The 20,461-nt window shown below is 43.2% G+C and overlaps 1 protein-coding gene across 1 annotated transcript in view; it reads right to left on the bottom strand.

Annotated features, from left to right (window-relative positions):
- The window catches only part of fbrsl1 (fibrosin-like 1), a 744,464-nt gene that overhangs the window by 235,573 nt on the left and 488,430 nt on the right, over positions 1-20,461 (bottom strand). The window contains 1 exon segment of the mRNA XM_034171080.1: positions 17,103-17,132. Within this exon segment, the coding sequence (XP_034026971.1) occupies positions 17,103-17,132 (30 nt within the window).

Raw genomic sequence — 20,461 nt, 5'->3', positions numbered from 1 at the left:
TCTGCATGTTGGTCAGAGGGGACATTGTTAAAATCAGAAAGATATGCTGCTTGCTAAACTGCTTGACAGGAGCCACATCCCAGGTGGATTCTGTGTCTCAAAGATGCCCCCCACCTCCCCGCACCCCACTCCCTCCCTACCCAAAAGAAGATGAAGAAGGAAAAAAAGAAAAAGCTGGCTGGCTCTTCAGAGGCAGGGAGCAGGAAGCAGGAAGCAACATCTGCACCTGGCAACTGCCAGCTATGAGAGGTAACAGGGGACTATCTTCAGTGGATGGCTCATCCACAACCCTCCCTCTCTCTCCTCTTCCAACCTCACACCTCCTGTCTGACGCTCCCTCTCTTCAGACAGCACATCAGACAGATCCGTTTGACATTTACACAGCTTTCAACACTTCAGAGACAGGAGATTTATGCTGCCATCGGCCCCTGGCTGGGGCCGGGCCCCGTCTACGACCTGGGCCGGCCCCCATGACGACCCTGCAGCTCAAGCCTGAAACGATGCAGGGCTGTGGAGAAAGGATGGATGTCTTGATTCTTCTGGAAATTTTTTCCGCCACATTTCAATAGACACGCCAGGGGAAGACAATAAGCGTCGCGCATCCCGGAGCACATTAAAACGACTGGCCAAATTAATCATGCAGTTCCACTTGTCACACTCAGAGGACAGTCTTCCATGAATTCTGCCTCAGAGATAGCGAGAGGAACAGAGGAGGAACGTGCTCGTCTATGCAAATGCTGGCACGGAGTCAACAACTGCCTGAAAACTGATCGGAGTGTTTTACCTGCTGCAAGAAATGTTAAAAACAACAGCTGCTGGAGACGCTGGCAGGAAAGAGTCAGCGCGCATCATATTTAAGTATAGAAGTCATATTCCACTCAAAAGTTTGTGTATATTATTAATACTGGAAATATCAGTGTGTGTGTGACCATTAATGGCATCTTCTGGTGCCACATTAATGATCAAAAATTAAGATGTTAATCACCAAATGAATGACTGAATTAATGTGTTAATGCATGAACAACTACTACTACCTTTTCCTCTTTCCCAAGTTGATAGGCTCAACAGGGAGAGAATAGAGAATTGACACACTAATTTTTCCGACTTATGTTCTGTGCTCCATATGAGTAGCAGGACCAATCTGGGAAATCTATGACGGATCCTTTCAAGTTCAGGAAATCTGGTATGTTTCTGGCATTGAAATAAGGAGCCTAATGTTGGAAATAAAGCAGGAAACTTTGAGTCATAATGTATCAAACAATGCGTTTAGGTAATGCACAAATCATAATGGGCAGTGCAATCAATTTCAATTAAATGACATTTTAGAAATTAAGGCTCTGAAAGTGAATACAACAGATTGAGATAGCTAGCTACCATGTAGCACAAAAAAAAAATTAAATAAGTGATGGCAGTATATTTTCAATATACAACATTGTCTGAAAACTTTTAATACAAAGTCATTCTAGTTGGAAACAAGGATCTTCCAAAGAGGTCTCGTACTCTTGGCAACTGGTGAGTAAGTCCCTCAAGGCTGCTCCCTTGTTTTCACAAGGGCGACCCCTTGTGAAAACAAGGGAGCAGCCTTGAGGGACCCAAAGTGGATCTGCATGTTGATTTGGCCCACGTTTTATGCCGGATGCCCTTCCTAACGCAACTCCACATTACATGGAGAAATGTGGCAGGGGTGAGGTTTAGACCAGGAACCTTCCACACTGAAAACAAACGCACTAATGGAGTGCTTTAAGTCTCGTCTGAAGACCCACTTTTATTCTCTGGCTTTTAGCTCTGCATGAGTTGTATGGTCCTGGTTCTTTGGCCTAGTGTTTTATTTATTTATTGTTTTATTGTTTTTATGTTTATTTATTTATTAGTATCTGAGTGGGTTTATTGTTTTGTATAATTGTATAATCATTTTTATGTGCAGCACTTTGGAAACTGTTCTGTTGTTTAAATGTGCTATATAAATAAAGTGGATTGGATTGGATTGGACTAAGCACTTGGCCACCACCTCTGCTCCCTTGGCCACTGCTAAGCATCTAAAAACTAAGCAACATTTTTCAAAATGGTAGACAAAATTCACATTACCTAACATTTTATATTGCTTATGTATGAGTGTAACCAAATATTGCCGAATACACCCATGAATGTATTGAATGATTCCCATTACACAATTGCTTCTGTACATACGCAAAATGCTACTTTTATGGTTTACCCCACACTTTTACAAAAAGCTAAAATGTTTCTGTTAACATTTCAAAACTGTCTTCTGTTGAAGAGCATGATGGTTTTCATGAGTTTTATGTTGCGGAGGAAGATCACCTGGTCAAAGAACCGTAGGTCCCAATTACTGCTTATTGTATCCGTTTGTCCACCTTCATCTACTTTTACACAAGGTCTGCACCAGACTGCACTAGTGAAAACACATTATTCACATTTTTTGGATCATGATTTATCCCAACACCATGAATTTTTAAAACGTTTAAACTTTCTTGATTGCTTACAATCTTCTGCAACACTTCTTTTACTGTAGACCTGTTGTCAGGCCCTGACTGAGTATACCTTTGTGTGTGTGTGTGTGTGTTTGTGTGTCCCAAAAACATATAAAAAATCTGCAGTGGGAGACTGACTTAAGTCTGACAACAATACATTAAAACAGGAACCCCCTGGATCCTAAAGACTTGTACCTGTGTTCATGTGTACAGGTACTGGTACCAGGGACCTCATGACTCCAAACATGCTTCATAGGCATCTCTGGTTCTCAAAGGCTAAGGACCCAGAAACATAAAAATCACTGCCGAGTGAATCTCTTTATAGGTTTGACACATTAGGGAGGTGATGGTCTAGTGGTTAAGCGTTGGGCTTGAAACCAGAGGATCCTCGTTTCAAATTCCAGCCTAACCAGAAAATCACTAAGGGCCCTTGGGCAAGGTCCTTAATTCCCTAGTTGCTCCATGTGTGTAGCGGGCACTTTGCATGGCAGCAGCCTGACATCGAGGTGAATGTGAGGCATTGATGTGTAAAGCACTTTGAGCGTCTGATGCAGATGGGAAAGTGCTATATAAATGCAGTCCATTTACCAATTACTTTCACTGCAGAGATACAGTTGTGATTCTGATTCTGAAAGTGTGAACTGGACTATTGACCCAGGACAATCCCAAATGTTAACATCATTGTCCTTAGTTTTCCACATTACTTTGTGGCAGTTCAAACCTGCTATGTAAGAGAGATGTCAGACTGCTATGCACTGGTGAGGGTGCAGGCTCTGCTCGATGCCAAGAAGCAGCAGCTCTACTCCGAGCTCCTCCCAGATATCTGAGCTTCTCACCCTGTCCCAGAGCGTAAGCCCAGATACCCGATGGACGAATCTAATTTCTCCCACGTGTATCCGTGACCTTATTTTTTCTGTCATTACCCCAAAGTTTATGACCTTAGGTGAGGACAGGAGTGTTCATCAACTGGTAAATCGAGATTCTTGCCTTCTGGATCAACTCTTTCTTTTTCATGATGGTCTGGTACAGCATCTGTAAAATATCAGACGTCACTCCAATCCATCTATTGATTTCCCATACTCGTGAACAAGACCTTGAGATACTTAAACTCATCCACTTTTCCAGGTGCATCTCATCGCATCAAAATGCCTCTGTGAGATTTCATTACCCACAATTCTGTACTTGCCAGAAGCAACACAGAAAAAAGCACCATTAATTCAGCAACCTGACATGATGAAATGATTGTTTTCCGTAAACATAACCATTTGCACATGGAAAAGCCACATTCCAATCTCGCTTTCATAATTTATGAACCTTTATGCTGCTACATTCTCTTTGGTATCATGTCTTTGAGAGAAACCAGTTGAGTGTGCTTATGTGTGCATGTGGGAGAGGATAACTTCAGTAGAGACATATGAAGAAAAGAACATCTCTCTTGGCACGACTGATAATCTTGCAATTTCATGGGTACCTCAACACTGGAGCAAAAATAAACTCTTCAGGGAGTAAAGTGACGGCACTCTACTAATGCCAGGGGTTTACATGGCTCACGTAGCATCGATGCGTTTAACTCTCTCAACCACACACAGCGAAAAAATATCAAGTGATTGCTCTTGACCCCTCCAGCTGTATCTGAAAGCACCACCTAGTGAAGCAATTTGATCACAGGATCAAATCTATAGAGCAGTTTGACCCTTAACCTCACCAGCAGGCAGCATGGGAAGTCAGGTGATTACCCTGGGCCAGGCTCTGGATTAGGAAAGTATTGATCTGAGGGAAGATGGAGTTTCCCAAAGGAATGAGATTGAGGAAAAAAAGCTCTGCTGGGTAGGTATGATATCGACCAGCACAAGAGGCCCAGACAGGCTCTCAGGTAAAACCATATTTGAGCTGGGGACCTTGAAGTTAGCTGTGCAAACAGAGAGATGACTTCAGCAAAACCTCCTTTCATCGAGGCCTGAGGCCAGACAGATCGAAGAGCAAGGGAGAGAGAGGATTGAAGAAGACAAGCTCAAAGAAATGCTCTCTGCGTTACACAGAGGCCTGGGGTTCAGAGCCGACACACTTAAGGGAAGAGTCAGCCATGTAAATCAAGCTGGAGTGAGGAGAGATGTAGTCCTGACCTGGGGCCAAAGTAAGCAGACTTTAACATTATGCAGAGTCCGTGTAAACAGCATGGAGACCTGGCAGTGCTCTGCTTCACTTCCATGCAGAGTATGCAGTGAGTTGGAAAGGGGTGGGGGGGGGGGGCATGGACAGATTGATGGCGAGAGTGGTGGGGTGAACTCAAAGAGCTGTCCCCCTTCTTCACTAAATTAAAGGCCCGCCTTGTCCTTTCCGACAAGAAATCCCTCAACCTTTGCTTTCAGCACCCGCTTGGGGAGGTGGGTGCGGGGGGGGGGGGGGGGGGGGGGGGGGGGGGGGGTTAGTGACGAGGCCGGCTGGGCTGCTGGTGTGATCCTTAGAGGAGTTTGGTGAGGGAAAACCAGACACTAATGGCAGATGTATGAGGAAGCAGGGAGCATTTATTCAGCTCAGAAAGAAAAAGGAAACTGCCAGAAACCTGACGGCTGAGGGAATAGACAACTGTGTTATGAATATAGTCACGGAAGAAAAATGGGGATGAAGTCACAGTAAAAAAGATAAAAATAAAATAAAAGGGTAAGAATTATGGTCACACCTTGTCATTCTTAATGCTCCTATGCGGTGACTGTCACTTGCTATCTCGCCTTCCAGAGGTGAACGCACAAACACAGACACGTGTAAAAAATAAAAAAAAAAACGCCCTATGCCTCCCTGTGTTCTGACATGGCCCCGGTTTCCAGAGCAGCAGAGCTGCTGCAGCAGACAGACACTGGCGTTGGAAATTTACGTTTGGGCGTAGGAGAAATTAGGCGAGCAGGCAAGGAAATGGGATGTTGACTTGAAGTGGCCCCGGGGGCAGCTGAGTCTCCGCGTGCAGCTCCGCTGGCTGGCTGACAGTTTGATGGAGCGAGCGGAGGCTTCCCTGCGGCCCGAGCCTCCGTCTCTAACACTGATGTGGCTCAGTGAGGAACAGATTGAGCCTCCAGGCATAGCTCTGTAGTACGACTCCCCTCCTCTCGTGCTCCGTCTCACTCTGTGCTGCAGCTCCTCTCCACTCGGGCTACTTCTCACTCCGTGCGCAGCTCTCTAACTAATTCTGTCAAAACAGCACACGGAGTAACGCGACGTACGCATGCACAGGCTGCATATACACTCTATATGTACATGGCGCTGCATTCCACAGAGAGCTTAGTTGCCTCTTTTCCTTCTCCTTCCAACAAAAATAACATGATGAGAACTACAGATGCTGTTTACTGAGCTCTGGCCGACCCCCCCCCCCGGGGGGTGGGGTGGGGGTTGGAGAGAGGTAGTGATGGAGGCGGCGTGAGGGGGCTGGGAGGCCACAGCCGTAATGAAAAGAATCTGGCGGCGGCCCACTATGTGCTGGTCATGAGAAGCATGTGCCGCCGGGGGGCTCTACTGCTAATTTCAGGGAGCAGCCAAGCGTTTCACACTCGACTTGTCAGCAGGCCAGAGGGGGCAATCATACTGGGTGACAGCAATTGCGAGAGGGCAGGCAGGGGGTTTTGGGGATGGGGGGTGAGAGAGGGAGAGCATCAGCTCCCTTCCCCCCACATGCACCTCCTGCTCCCTCCTTTGCAATGATCAAATGCTGTTGCAGAATTACAAATGAGGGTCCTGTGGCAACAGCTGGAGCTGGATACAAGTCATCTTTCCACGTGCTCCTCTCCTCAGGTGGCTACAAAGGCCAGAACTAATCCATGGACCCCCCCCCCCCCACCCCGCCTTTCAATGGGATTTGCTGCATTGCATCTTACTAGTTAACGTGATATTAATTGTCTGGTACAAAAGCGGACGGCCCACGCTGTCAGACACACATTGTGTTTTCGGCTGAATTTCGCCATCGACGGCTGTGAAGTGACTGAGTACCACATCTTTAATCAGCGCCATCGACTAGCTGGGAGATTTAACGTGCACCTGGGGGTTCTTGCTGAACTCAGCCAGATAAAATGAGCGCTACATCAGTGGAAATCGTTAGAGTCGAGGAAAGGAACAAAAAGAGACAGAGGGGAAATCCCCCCCCCCCCGCGACATGGATTCTCAAAATCAACGGTGAAAGATCGAAGTGGAAAAATGTGGGGGTTGGAGGGGGGCAGTTGATATCAACAGCTGGCTGTCAACCAGGGGAGAAGAGCGAGCGATGAGCAGAGATGAAGGGGGGGAGGGTGGTGAGAGCGATGGAGATGGTGATGAAATGTGGGTGGTTGATGGGAGATGAGTAGATGCACAATGGTTTGACCAGCTTGCAAACACAAAACGTGTGTTCATGGTCTCTGAAACAAGCTATCCTGAGACAGAAAGAGGGATGAGTAACCAGAAAGTGAGAGAGAGAGAGAGAGAGAGAAAGCAGTGCAGCATGAAGGAGGAGAGAGAGCAAGCAGACAGGAGGCAGCCACGTTGCACTTCTTCGGGATGTGAATAATTTAGAAGACCACCGCGGAGACGAGACGAAGATGAACACAAAACACTGGCAGCGTTTGACCTGGAGCTGCAGCTACATCAGTGCACATCACAGAGCGGAGAGCGCGCTCTCTCGCTCTCTATCTCTTGTTTCCTCCCTCTGTCATTCCCTCATTCATCTGCCTCCCTCTGTGTCAGTGAGGAAACAGCCATGCGCTATTCTTGTTTTGCCTCACATGATATGAGACAACAGAATGGCTGACATCTCAGAAGGATGTCTCCATGTCTGCACTGTGCACGTCACAGGAGTGTGATACGGGATTCGCGCAATCATACACCATATGGAGAGGTGACGACAGGTGTCACCTCTGTCCGCAGAGCCCCATGCAGACATGGGACAAATGATACCATCGCCTCATAAGACATGAACATCAGCACAAATCTGGGGATGAAAGCAACAACTCTGAAGACGCAGAACGCGATAACAGCCACGGCTACTGTCATTTTTGAACATTTTTCTTAAAGGCGTCTCGTTGGGTTTTGTGATAAAGTCATGTAGAAACTCCTCATTTACTCACAATTTTTTGTTTTTAAATAGAAACGTTTTGGACTTGGTAAATTATTTTATTTATTGAAGAAGTAAGTCCTATATGGGCCCCAAACCCACTGGTACCCGAGCTTATCCCCAGTTTCCCTACCGTGACATGATGCAACAGCAATATTGTGAATGAAGAGAAGCAAACAACAACAGTAAACATCAAAAACACAACGTTTTTTATCAAAATGATAAAGGTAGAGAATTATTGGTACCCCTAAAATTGAAAGACAAAATTTTAAATATGTTCAGAAATAAGTGCACTATATCCAGTTTCTTCAATCACATCTGTCACAGGTGTCTTGGTGGCTTCCCTCATTTGTCTCTTCTTCAGGTTTTTAAAAACTGCCTACCCCACATACCATCCATCCATTTACCATACCCGCTTACTCCAATTAAGGGTCACGGAGTGCTGAAGCCTATCCCAGCAGTCAAAGGGCGTGAGGCGGGGTACACCCTGGAGAGGACGCCAGTCTGTCGCAGGGCCACATACCACACAGTACCTTAGTATTTGTATATATTAATAATTGATGCAAATTAAGTCCAAGACATATTCAGTGACTTCTAAACGTTCATGCGTCCATCCTCAGAGTTGTCTGAAGAAATCTGGCTGAAAAAGTGATGAGACATTTTTCTGTCATTTTAAAAAAATAAAATTTTAAGATATGAAACATTTGATGATTTTGTATTTTATTTTTATTTACCTTTATTTTTAAACATATTTTACACTTTTAATTCTGTGTTTAAAATACAGCAATGCCAACACTTCTGTCCAAGACTGAAATTTACAGTAGTGTTCTTTTAACTATAATGAACTTGGTTTTAAAGCATCTTGAGAGTTCCTCTGCATATGCCAAATTAGTTTTTATCGATTTTAGTTCTGCTTTTAACTGTATCCGGTCACATATCCTTCTTCAAAAAATGATTCAGTTGAATGTGAACCCTTTTTTAATTAAGTGGTATCATTCTTTTTTGACAAACAGGTCACAGCAGGTGAAGGTCAATTCTGTCTGCTCTGATATTGCATTAAGTAGCACTGGTGCCCCTCAGGGCTGTGTTAGTTCACCTTTTTTATTTACACTGTATACCAATGACTGTATCAGCTATCAGCCAAACCAGTATGTTGTTATATTTTCAGATGATACTGTAATACTCAGTCTGCTGAACACTAGTACTAATTCGAGTTGTCACAAATCTGGAGTGGACAGGTTTGTGAACTGGTGTGATGTCCATCAATTGCAGATTAATGTTAATAAAACAGTGGAGATGTTGGTGGACCCTCGGGCTGTTGGAGACCGTAGTGTGGTCACCATACATGGACGTAACATTGAACAGGTGGATCCATATAAATATCTGGGGGTTTATATCGATAATAACTTAAGCTGGCACATGCAAGTGTCAAGTGTTTGTGCCCGAATCCACCAGCATTTGCACTTTCTCCGTCGACTCCGACTGTTTGGTGTATGTAGGAATATTATGCTGATTTTCTACAGAGCAACGATTGAGTCCGTGTTACGGTATGGTATTACTAGCTGGTTTTGTAATTTAACGGTTAAATCAAAAACTCAAATATTAAATCTGATTAAGATAGCTGGCAAAATCATGGGTATGGTGGTACCTGTAACTCCCCAAGAGTTGTTTGAACAGGCAGTTCTCAGATGTGCTGACAATATTTTAACAGATGAGTCTCATGTTCTGCACTCTGAATATACTTTACTTAACTCAGGAAGGAGGTACAGGGTTCCTCTTTGTAAATATAATCGATATAAATATTCATTTATTCCATTATCAGTGAAGCTCATAAATCTGCAGATAGTTCAGGGAAGATAGCTTAAGGGTATGAATTGCGGAATTTGCACAAGGATGTTAATAATGTTGTGTATTTATATTTTATCCTTTGACTTACTGTGTTGTTTTTAATGTATGGGTGCTATGTATTGGATGTGTTGTTGTGTAGCAGACTCTGTCCAAGGCAAATTTCTCCTTAGGGAGACAAATAAAGACACTTTGACTTTGACTTTGTTCAGAATAACAGTAGTGTTATGTGACTAAAAAGATTAATCCAGGTTTTGAGTATATTTCTTATTGTTACATGGGAAACAAGGTACCAGTAGATTCAGTAGATTCTCACAAATCCAACAAGACCAAGCATTCATGATATGCACACTCTTAAGGCTATGAAATTGGGCTATTAGTAAAAAAAAAAGTACAAAAGGGGGTGTTCACAATAATAGTAGCACCTGCTGTTGACGCTACAAACTCAAAACTATTATGTTCAAACTGCTTTTTTAGCAATCCTGTGAATCACTAAACTAGTATTTAGTTGCATAACCAGTTTTTCATGATTTCTTCACATCTGCGAGGCATTAATTTTGTTGGTTTGGAACCAAGATTTTGCTTGTTTACTAGTGTGCTTGGGGTCATTGTCTTGTTGAAACACCCGTTTCAAGGGCTTGTCCTCTTCAGCATAAGGCAACATGACCTCTTCAAGTATTTTGACATATCCAAACTGATCCATGATACCTGGTATGCGATATATAGGCCCAACACCATAGTAGGAGAAACATTCCCATATGACGATGCTCGCACCACCATGCTTCACTGTCTTCACTGTGAACTGTGGCTTGAATTCAGAGTTTGGGGGTTGTCTCACAAACTGTCTGTGGCCCTTGGACCCAAAAAGAACAATTTTACTCTCATCAGTCCATAAAATATTCCTCCATTTCTCTTTAGGCCAGTTGATGTGTTCTTTGGCAAATTGTAACCTCTTCTGCACGTCTTTTATTTAACAGAGGGACTTTGCAGGGGATTCTTGCAAATAAATGAGCTTCACACAGGCGTCTTCTAACTGTCACAGCACTTACAGGTAACTCCAGACTGCCTTTGATCATCCTGGAGCTGATCAATGGGTGAGCCTTTGCCATTCTGGTTATTCTTCTATCCATTTTGATGGTTGTTTTCCGTTTTCTTCCACGTGTCTCTGGTTTTTTTGTCCATTTTAAAGCATTGGAGATCATTGTAGATGAACAGCCTATAATTTTCACCAGCATATATGTTTTCCCCTCTCCAATCAACTTTTTAATCAAACAACACTGTTCTTCTGAACAATGTCTTGAACATCCCATTTTCCTCAGGCTTTCAAAGAGAAAAGCATGTTCAACAGGTGCTGGCTTCATCTTTAAATAGGGGACACCTGATTCATACCTGTTTGTTCCACAAATGCCACTGACTGAATGCCACACTACTATTGAACATTTCTACTTTTTTAAACTAATAGCCCAATTTCATAGCCTTAAGAGTGTGCATATCATGAATGCTTGGTCTTGTTACTGAATCTACTGGTACCTTGTTTCTCATGTAACAATAAGAAATATATTCAAAACCTGGATTAATCTTTTTAGTCACATACCACTACTATTATTCAGAACACTACTGTATACCCTGATTTCAGTACTTGAGAATCAGAGTGTGTGGGTTCATGACTGTCCTGGATCAAGACAAAGATCCATGCTTTGAATGACTTCCTGGACTCGGCCGGCAAAAGTGCATCGGTGTATGGTGAAAGTGTTGAACTTGAAGTCTGAATAAATATGTTTGGCAACGCAAATATCTTTGTAGTAGAGTGAAGTTCCAATTCTTTAAGGTGTTGGTGATTCCTTGTCACTGCGCTGCGCATTGCAGAGGAGCAGCGGTTCTAGAAGCGACTGAACAGTCCAGCAGCCTACAGCCACCCCGCTCTGCAGCCGGCCGGCACCCACTCGACATGCAGACACGCAAGGTTGGATGCACCAGTTGCATGATCTGGATTCATTCATTGTGTTTACTTTTTTATTTATTTTTCTAAGGCAAGAAGTGGAAATTAAGTTTAATGCTCCTGGTTGGCGCACACTCAACGTGCACGCGCGCTGGGATAGACATGCGAGCTGCACGAACTGGATTCATTGTATTTGTTTAATTATTTCTTTATTTTTCTGGGGACAAAAGTGGAAATTAAGTTTAATGCTGCTGGCCGGACGGCCACTCGCTGTGCACGTGGACTTCATTCTTTATTTAATTTTTTTTCGGAGCACTTCCAAAGGATCACAATGCCAGTGCATCCTGTCCTGCCACCTGATAGAACTTGGTTTTATGCGTGGCCTGGCTGTGAACGCACAGTCAGGCTGTACACACACGCTTTAAGTGTCGTACCCAGCCTCAGAGGAATGCACAAATAGAATTTTCTCTTTTTATTTACTTATTTTTTCTGAGGACTGCAGTCTAATCTTGCCGGTCAGCAGCATGGACAGCACTCTTCAGCTGTGTAGAGAACGTGGATGAGGTGATCTGGATTTATTGTTTTTATTTTCATTTTCTGTGAGATATTAGCCTTACTGTGTGATTGTGAGACTTAGATGCTAGCTGGTGACCTGAGGCAATGACTGGATATCTTTCGTCTCTTCGGAGGATCCTTGGGTATTGCTGGGATAACTTTTTGTCAAATGAGTGGTTTCTTAGAAAGTGTCACTGTGAGGGAGCGCCAGTTTTGATATTTTGGCCATACGGTGCATTTCTCTGTGCATGATCCAACACATAGGTGCCAGAGTGTTTAGGGCCCTACTGTCTGGAGAAGAAGATACTCATGCTTCACTCATGCCACAGCAGACCATTAATTACTACGTTTGAGAGATGGGGATGGACTGGTTGACTGCCTGGATAGTTGACAGGTGGGACTCCGGGCAGTTCCATGGTGTGGTGGATGCGGCGGATAGCATGCTCCCAGACCTGACTGGAATTTGAACTAGAAGCCTTATCCTTCCTGCTTCCACCCCTTACCTGGATATGGTACAAAACTTAATGGTTTCAAGTTCAAGCCAGGTCTGAATCTTTTTTATTTCTTTGGGGGGGAGGGTTGCAGTTCAAGAACTACACTCCAAACCCATTCAGCAACTATATGGAAAATCTGTTCACCAGCCAAACAACCTTGCAATGCATAAAAACACACACAAAAACATAAACAGTCTGGTTTATAATTCTGCCGACAACAAACTGATGCAAGATAAAACAAGAGTGTGATAAATACAAATTGAGCGAGCACCATACATCACCTGAAAACTAATATGAATATTTATAGCAGAACACTGATGTGAATGCTGTGGTAGAAATAACATAAGATATGAAATTGGACAAAACAATCAACAGGTGCTCAGCAATGAGGCACAGACACGGATAAAGGAAACTGGTTCAAGCCGCCATCTTCATGGTGCCCTGAATCATCTCATCTTCTAAAGTGTGCGCATGAGTGCGTGATTAAAGGAGCACTGGGCATCTGTGAGAGGAGTGACAGTTGGGTGGACAGAGGGCAGTCTGATCAACCCAGGAGGGAAGGGTCATTTATTACAGTAATTAAGGAACCATAGTTGCAGAGGAACTGATGTTTGTTTTTTAATGTATATGCAGGTTTTCTCTTGTTTGGATGAAATGATGATATTAATGGAAAATCGCTGTGAAAATGACAGTACATGAGGTAGTTGTTTCCCCCGTCTTTATTTCCTTGCTTGCTCCCCTCCTTCCAACAGCCTCTTACTCCCAGTCCAACTGTCTCCTGCTCGCGTTGCGTGGCTGATATTAATGGGACGTCCCTTGTTTGTAAATGTGCCAAGTTGTGTGCACCACTGCGGGCTGTCTATTATAGCAGGCCTCTGGGGCAGTGCTTCCATATGGCACCACATATGGTACTCAGCAGCATCAATTAATGTTGTTATAATACTGATTTTTATGAGCTAGGGTTTCACTCCTGCCCGCTTCTCTCCAGCCCTCCAGCTCCTCCCCTTTCCTACCACCTACTACCCACCACCGCCGATTCTTTAATTTTCAAACCACCGCCTTACTCCTCCAAAAATCCTCCAACAACCTGGCTTTTAAACAGTTGAGGATTCGAGAAAGTTTGTGCTTGCCAAATCCTGAAAGCTCCGACTTGTTCTTCTGAGCGGCGCTCAAAAACCTTGAACATGACTTTGTTCATGTTACACTGCAGAAAGAGAGTAACGCTCCTGCCAGCGTATCAGAAGCTTTCTGTCTGCTGCGAGGCTGAAACTTTGATCAATGAACAGAATTAAAGAAAACTACAGACAAAGACAAACTGCAGCAATTACGCCCTCAAAGAAAAACTTCATCTGCAACCGTGCATTTACGGCATCGCTTCTAGATTTGGTCATATTAGACCATCATCAGGACCTATTAGTGCGTTAAATTAAGTCAGTATTTATGCACAAAGTGACAGGCAGATAGACGCAGGAACAGAATTTGAGGGGCCTTTTTGTTTCTTGCTGCCTTTGGTGGCGGATCTGACAGGAAGCGAACAAGCATCTAGCAAAAAGCCTTACTTAAAAAACTCCCCGCCACACCAGCCTTGTCAGCGACGCCACAATTAGAGACTAGATCACTGGCGTTTCCCGGCGAGAAACATCTCTCCGCCGCTCCTCAATGGAACTCTTTTGTTTGAGAATGTACTCAAAGTGGGGGTTTTAAAACATTTCGGATGGTTAATCACTCTCACGATGAAAGGCCCGAGTGTGTTCGTTTGTCTCAGCGCAGGGAGCTTCCCTTGCCGTTTCTCTGCCTCTGATTCTGATTGTTTTTTGTTCGCCGCTTTTTCGGCATGCAGCCGAGGCAGGCGAGCTGGCAGGCGAGCGCTGTTTGAAGGTACAGTCAGACCCGGGTGCAGGCCTGGTGCTTTGTAGTGATATTTCCAGCAGCACAATCTCATTACTTCTTGACGTGGGAGACGTGTGCAGGGGTGGATTGTCATTTCATGCTCTCAAAAGTTCCGTGAGGGAACCAAGATGGGAATGGAACTTCAATGACCTGGATGCCTCTGGCTCATCAAGACGGAATATATTACACCAAGTAATGGATTAAATTCAATGAACCGGATCCTTAAAGACGCTTGTAAACTTCATGTCCATTCCGTACGGGTGCTGGAGGAATCTTGCTCCTCATCTGGAATCTGTGTAATCAAATCTATTTGTCAGCTTCCCATTTATGTCGCTGTACTTCCCCAGAACCTAATTAACTTCCAGCCCCCCCCCCCCCCCCCCCCACACACACACACATGCTCTCAGACTATGGCGCTAAGACAAACAGATCTTTGTGTCTTGTGAGGAAAAGTCCAGAGGGCAGCATCCCACACCTCTCAAAGCTGGAGAGAGATCCTGGACATTTTCAATTTGGACAATCACTGGCAGTTCCCCCTTAAAAAGAAGAAGAAGGAGAAGAAGAAAAAAAGCGGGTGAAGGGGTTCCACTCTAAGTTGATTTCACACGGAGTTCTTTCTATGCAGAGAAAAACTTTGCTCTGTTTAAGAAGCTGCCAGGGACTGACTGAAGCCCATGGTTACCATATGAAACCAAGCCTGTTGCTGGGGTGACTGTCCCAAAGTGCTTCCTGGGTAATTTTCAAGGTCACTGGTTTGTGCACGCCTATGTGGTGCAGATGGGCCCACCCTCATTCACTGCCCAGCAGGAGCTTTTTCATTAGGTCCAATGAATGGTCTCATTCATCCCCTTCACCTCGATTGGTTACGCTGCGTCTCTGCAGAGGGCTCAGGACAAACTTCTCTCTTTCCGCTCCCTGATCCTCCAAACGCCACCCACCTTAGTCATGCTTCACTTTTGTTCAGGAGCATATGGTGGCTTAAACTTCAGGCGGCGTCACGGACAGAAAAGTCCCAACAAACAGAAGTCTTCCAACGCAACTGTCACTGCTGCCCTTAGAGAAATTAATACCAAACCATCTCATAAGAAGGAACCAAAGAGAATAGACTTTTTTTGGTTCATATTCTCATTTGTTTCCTCTTTTTTATGTGGAATTTTGTTTGTTATTGCTCAAATTATCTTCTTTCAGTTATGTGACTATTACGGCTGTAATGGCTCACAAAACACAGAGTTCGGATTGAATCACAGCTTTTAAGTCATAGATCAGATCAGTTTTCAGACCAGCTTTTTTAGAAAGAACCGAGAGAACAAGGAACTTTTGCCCATGGTACTGAATGAAAACAAGGTATCTAATGTTTTAAAATAAAATACTTAATTGTTATATTAAATTGCAACATGAACATTACTATAGGATAAAAATATCTTTTGGCAAAATCATAAAAAGTAATAAAAAGTAAGAAAGTAAACAAAGGAGCTCTAAGTTTATAACTTAGTGGTATACATGGGCGCGCACACACACACACACAATATATATATATATATATATATACACACTGTGTATATATCTTCAATTGCATCTCTGGGATCAGGCCTCAGGAACTTGGTGGTATATAATTGTCAAATTATTTTTCAAAAGAGGAAGATGTATACATTGTATGGCGAGTGGGTAATCCATCCATCCATGTCCTATACCTGTTTACTCCAATTAAGGGTCCTGGGGGTCTGGATCCTATCCCAGCAACAAGGTAATAATAATAATACTAATACTACTACTACTAATAATAATTTTATTTATTTTGCATGTTTAGGAAAAATACATTAGTCTTTCTAAGGAAGCTCATCACTCTGCAAAATATTTTTTTTGGGGGGGGGGGGGGGGGGGGGGGCGGCAGCTCAGTGGATTCTCAACCACCTCAGCTCCGTGAGTTCAGGCTGGCACTGTTGAGAGGCCATGGACGCTCCGTCCTCAAGTCCTTTTTTTTTTGTACTTGGACCCCAATATGTGTTGAGCCTTCACAAGGCTGCACTCGGCATGGACATCTCCAGGTGGCAGAGGCTTTCTCCTTTTAACATGCCCTGTTCACGTGAGTGCACAACTGCTTTTACCCTACTCACACTTTGATTTTCTTGCAACTCTGGATCGAGATTTATGCAGTTATTACTTTAAAAATAACTTACCATGACAGTAAACCTGTATTTCACAATATTATGTAAACTCTGCAGTTAATCCACAATTCAGATATGCATGCCAAACCATGGGTGGGGGGTGGGTGGTGGGGGTGGTGGTGTTTGACCCTATAAGTCACGGAGCAACTGTGGTCTGCCAAATCAGGACGACAGATTGCTGAAGCAAATTCAGACACAACTTTGCAGTATTTTTACCATGTTTTCAGGAACATTTATGACTCAGAGGTGCACTAGTCCCATGTGTCAATCACTGATTCTATTACAGTGTTCCACACAAGACCCCTAAACAGCTATTCCAGCTATTCAAGGCCTTTTTTCCCCCCTACGTTGATTCAGTTGCCACTGAGTTATAACTACAGTGCTAAGCCAGACTTCCTGCCTCTTTTTGGCCTCAAGTGACACTCAAGTCCAGCTTATTGAAAAGTGACTAATTGTCTTCAGTTGTTCGTTTGCCTGGAATGACATCGACTTCAATCGGTGACAGGGTGCACAAAAATTTTGTTTCTCCCTCCCTCTCTCTTTCTCCTTCTTGCAGCAGATTCACCCCCTCAGCTTCTCAAGCTACTGAGCTGAAAAATTGAGTGGATGGCAGGCAGGATACAGAATGAGACCTGGCATCGTGGACGCACTAACCTTGAGGAGGACCACTGCTGCTGGCTGCACCTAAAGAGATGGAGACAGAATGTCAGCCATATTAGACCGAGGAATGTCAGAAAGTGGAGGGAGGAAAGACGAAAGCAAGGAGAGGGGTAATAAAAACATATGTACTGCTAGGAAAAGGAAAGCTCTGTTAGAAGTGATGGAGACAGGATGAAAGGTAGATAGACCCTCATGAAAGAAACAATGAGGCAGCTTAGCAACACAGCTCCAAACCAGCACAATGCTTGACATCTACACTACAAATAGATGATTAGGTGTCAACCATAGACAAGAAAAGTAGGGAGTAGATCTGACCTGAGAATAAAACTGACCTTGTCTACTCTTAAATTATTTGCTTCCCCACAGCTTCTGTCAGCAAACATATCTACCACCCATCAAACTGGAAACCTCTCCCACAAAGTTTGCAATTTGTAAACAGCTGTATACCCAACAGATGCCCAACACAAGGCCACATGGCCAATGATGTGCCATGAAGGGCAATGGGGGGCCAAGAGGGCAAAGGTTTTTGTACCAATTGATCATTTCCTCTGGTGGTTTCGCCGATGTGCCACTCTCCTCAACTCAAAGTGATGTTAATCAATGAAACTCCCTTCTGAAGTGATATTCACAGCACATACAGTCGCTGCCCATCCTTGACATCTTTCATGGTAGACATGGACATCAAAATCCTTCATATTTCATCCTTACCTGTTCTACTCACAGTTAATCAACTCATCCAGGTGCTTTCTGCCAATAAACAATGTGTGGACACTCATGGAGAGATGGAAAATGTGGAGAGCAGGTGGCCTTCAGCAGCAGGATTGAGAACCACAGCAAGAGTGTAAAAACCAACAACATCCAAAATACACAAGCACCACATATGAGTCCTACCATGCACTAGTAGTGGGTGTAGTACTTCCAATGTGGTTTCTTGCACTCACTGGTATGGAGCATATTGTATAGACCTCAGATGTCTGGAGGATACATGTAAGTAAACTGGATTTTCCACATTGGATGCAAGACTTGACAAAGGTTTGTTTCCTGCTGTGTCCACTAGGAGATGGGGCATATGCCATTTGATACATGTTATTTGACCATTTACTCTTTGTACTTCAGAACTCTTCAATTTTAAACTCATCTCCAAATGCACTGCTTTCTAATTATTATTTTTTTTTTTTGGTTTATGTTTCTCTTGCATATTAAGCTTACAGATCATGTATAAGTCCTATACAGGTCATTAGGTTGAACTCTTCATGGAGGGGTTGGTCGTTCCGCCAAGCCTGGTACCCATTTGTAGCTGGGTGGAGTGGGACATTGTTGATGAAGTGTTTTATCCAAGGACACAGACAGGTAGCGTGATCAGGAATAAAATCCAGGTTTACACATTGGTAGCTTAATTCCTAATACCACTGAGCTACTTGAAGTAGAAGATGTTAAAAAGTGTGTGTGTGTTGCCTCAAAATATTTTTTATGTTAACTTTAAAATGTTCTTATGTACCTCCTAGAAACAGTCCACTTAATCAGTTTAAACAAGTTTATTATAGATACTGCGCAGTGGTACTAGACACTGTGCCTTATTTACGCCTCAAACTGTTATAGAAGAACTGAAATTTTGAATCTTAGTGAGATCATAAGGTGTTGCAACATCTCCAATCCATGTTGTCTTCATAATTCCGTCGAACAAGGACGTAATAAAATCATCGGCGTTTATTTATTCATTTATTTGTCTGTCTGTCACAAAGTACACAAAGTAAACCAGCACCTTGATAATGAAAACGCAACTAGTTTGTTAACATAAGATGTGCACAACCACTCCTTACATCCACCAAGGACACAATAAAATCATTAGCATTTATTCATTTGTCTGTCTGTCTGTCTGTTAGCAGGATTACGTCAAAACTACTGCACAGAGTTTGACAAAATTTTCACCACAGATAAATATTAGACCAAGCAAGACTCCATTACATTTTGGAGGAGATCCGGATCCGGATCTGGATCTGGATTCTGGATCAGGTTTAACTTTATATAAGATTTGAAGGATTACTGTTAGCAGGATTACGTCAAAACTACTGCATGGCTTCTGATGACATTTTCAACACAGATACATATTAGGCCATGGAAGACTCCATTAAATTTTTGAGGTGATCCAGATCCGGATTCTGGATCAAAATTTCACTTTATTTATACATGCTTTGAAAGATTACGTCAAAATTGCTTCATGGATTCTCACCAAATTTGCACCACAGATAGATATTGGGGAATGGAAGACTCCACTGAATTCTGGAAGTGATCCAGATCTGGATCAGGATTCTCCACTGAATTTTGGAGGTGATCTGGATTGCTTGGTTGACTCACTCTGCCCTTTATTTCCAACAGTAAAGAGATCTGGATCCGGATCAGGATTCTGGGTCAAGATTTCCCTTTATATAAGCTTTGAGCATTACTTCAAAACTACTTCACGGATTCTCACAAAATTTGCACCACAGATAGATATTGGGGAATGGAAGACTCCACTGAATTCTGGAGGTGATCCAGATCTGGATCAGGATTCTGGATCAAGATTTCCCTTTATATAGGCTATCAAGCATTACTTCAAAACTACTTCACGGATTCTCACCAAATTTGCGCCACAGATAGATATTAGCGCATGGAAGACTCCACTGAATTGCGAAATTACTGAACTGCTCTTGTTTCGTGATGTGAAATGATACATAGTGCCTCACCCAACATTAGACTCACTTCATAGCTCCACAAACAAGTGCCAGTTGCATGTTATCACAGTTGTTATTCTACAGCACTACAAAAATATTTTATTTTGGAGCAAGTGCAGCATCCTGTAGATAGGATTTCATGCACTAATCCAGATTTATACTTACATTACTATAATAGACGTACTTAACTATCTTTCTTAAAATGCATGTACTTCGTGGACAATCCACGGAAAAAATATGCAAATAGCAGTGATGTAAGTGGATACGCAGACCTCTGAGAGACCAGGGTCCTACGGTAAAAGTATAAACATGGGCTTGATAAATATTCATGAAAGGGTTACTTACCATAACCCTAATCTCACCATAGCACAATAGCAGTAACATTAAATACAGCATCTGAGCTTGTAGCAATCACACTGATGCTTCTAAAGAAGAATATGTTGGTTTTTCACACAACAACCGCAGTTCAAGGAAAACTAGCCTCTGTAACAAAGTCGACTTTTGTAGCGACTCTTGGAACAAATCTGAATAATCAATTACTATGATTCTCAAACACAGTGGCTGCGGTTTAGATGTGAACAAATGGAGCTCCAGTCTCTTACAGATATTAGTGCACTGAGCTGCTCTCTCTCCCTCTCTCTC

Source organism: Thalassophryne amazonica, chromosome 5 (genome assembly GCF_902500255.1).
Source record: "Thalassophryne amazonica chromosome 5, fThaAma1.1, whole genome shotgun sequence".
Lineage (NCBI taxonomy): Eukaryota > Metazoa > Chordata > Actinopteri > Batrachoidiformes > Batrachoididae > Thalassophryne > Thalassophryne amazonica.
This window is presented reverse-complemented; position numbering and strand designations above follow the sequence as displayed.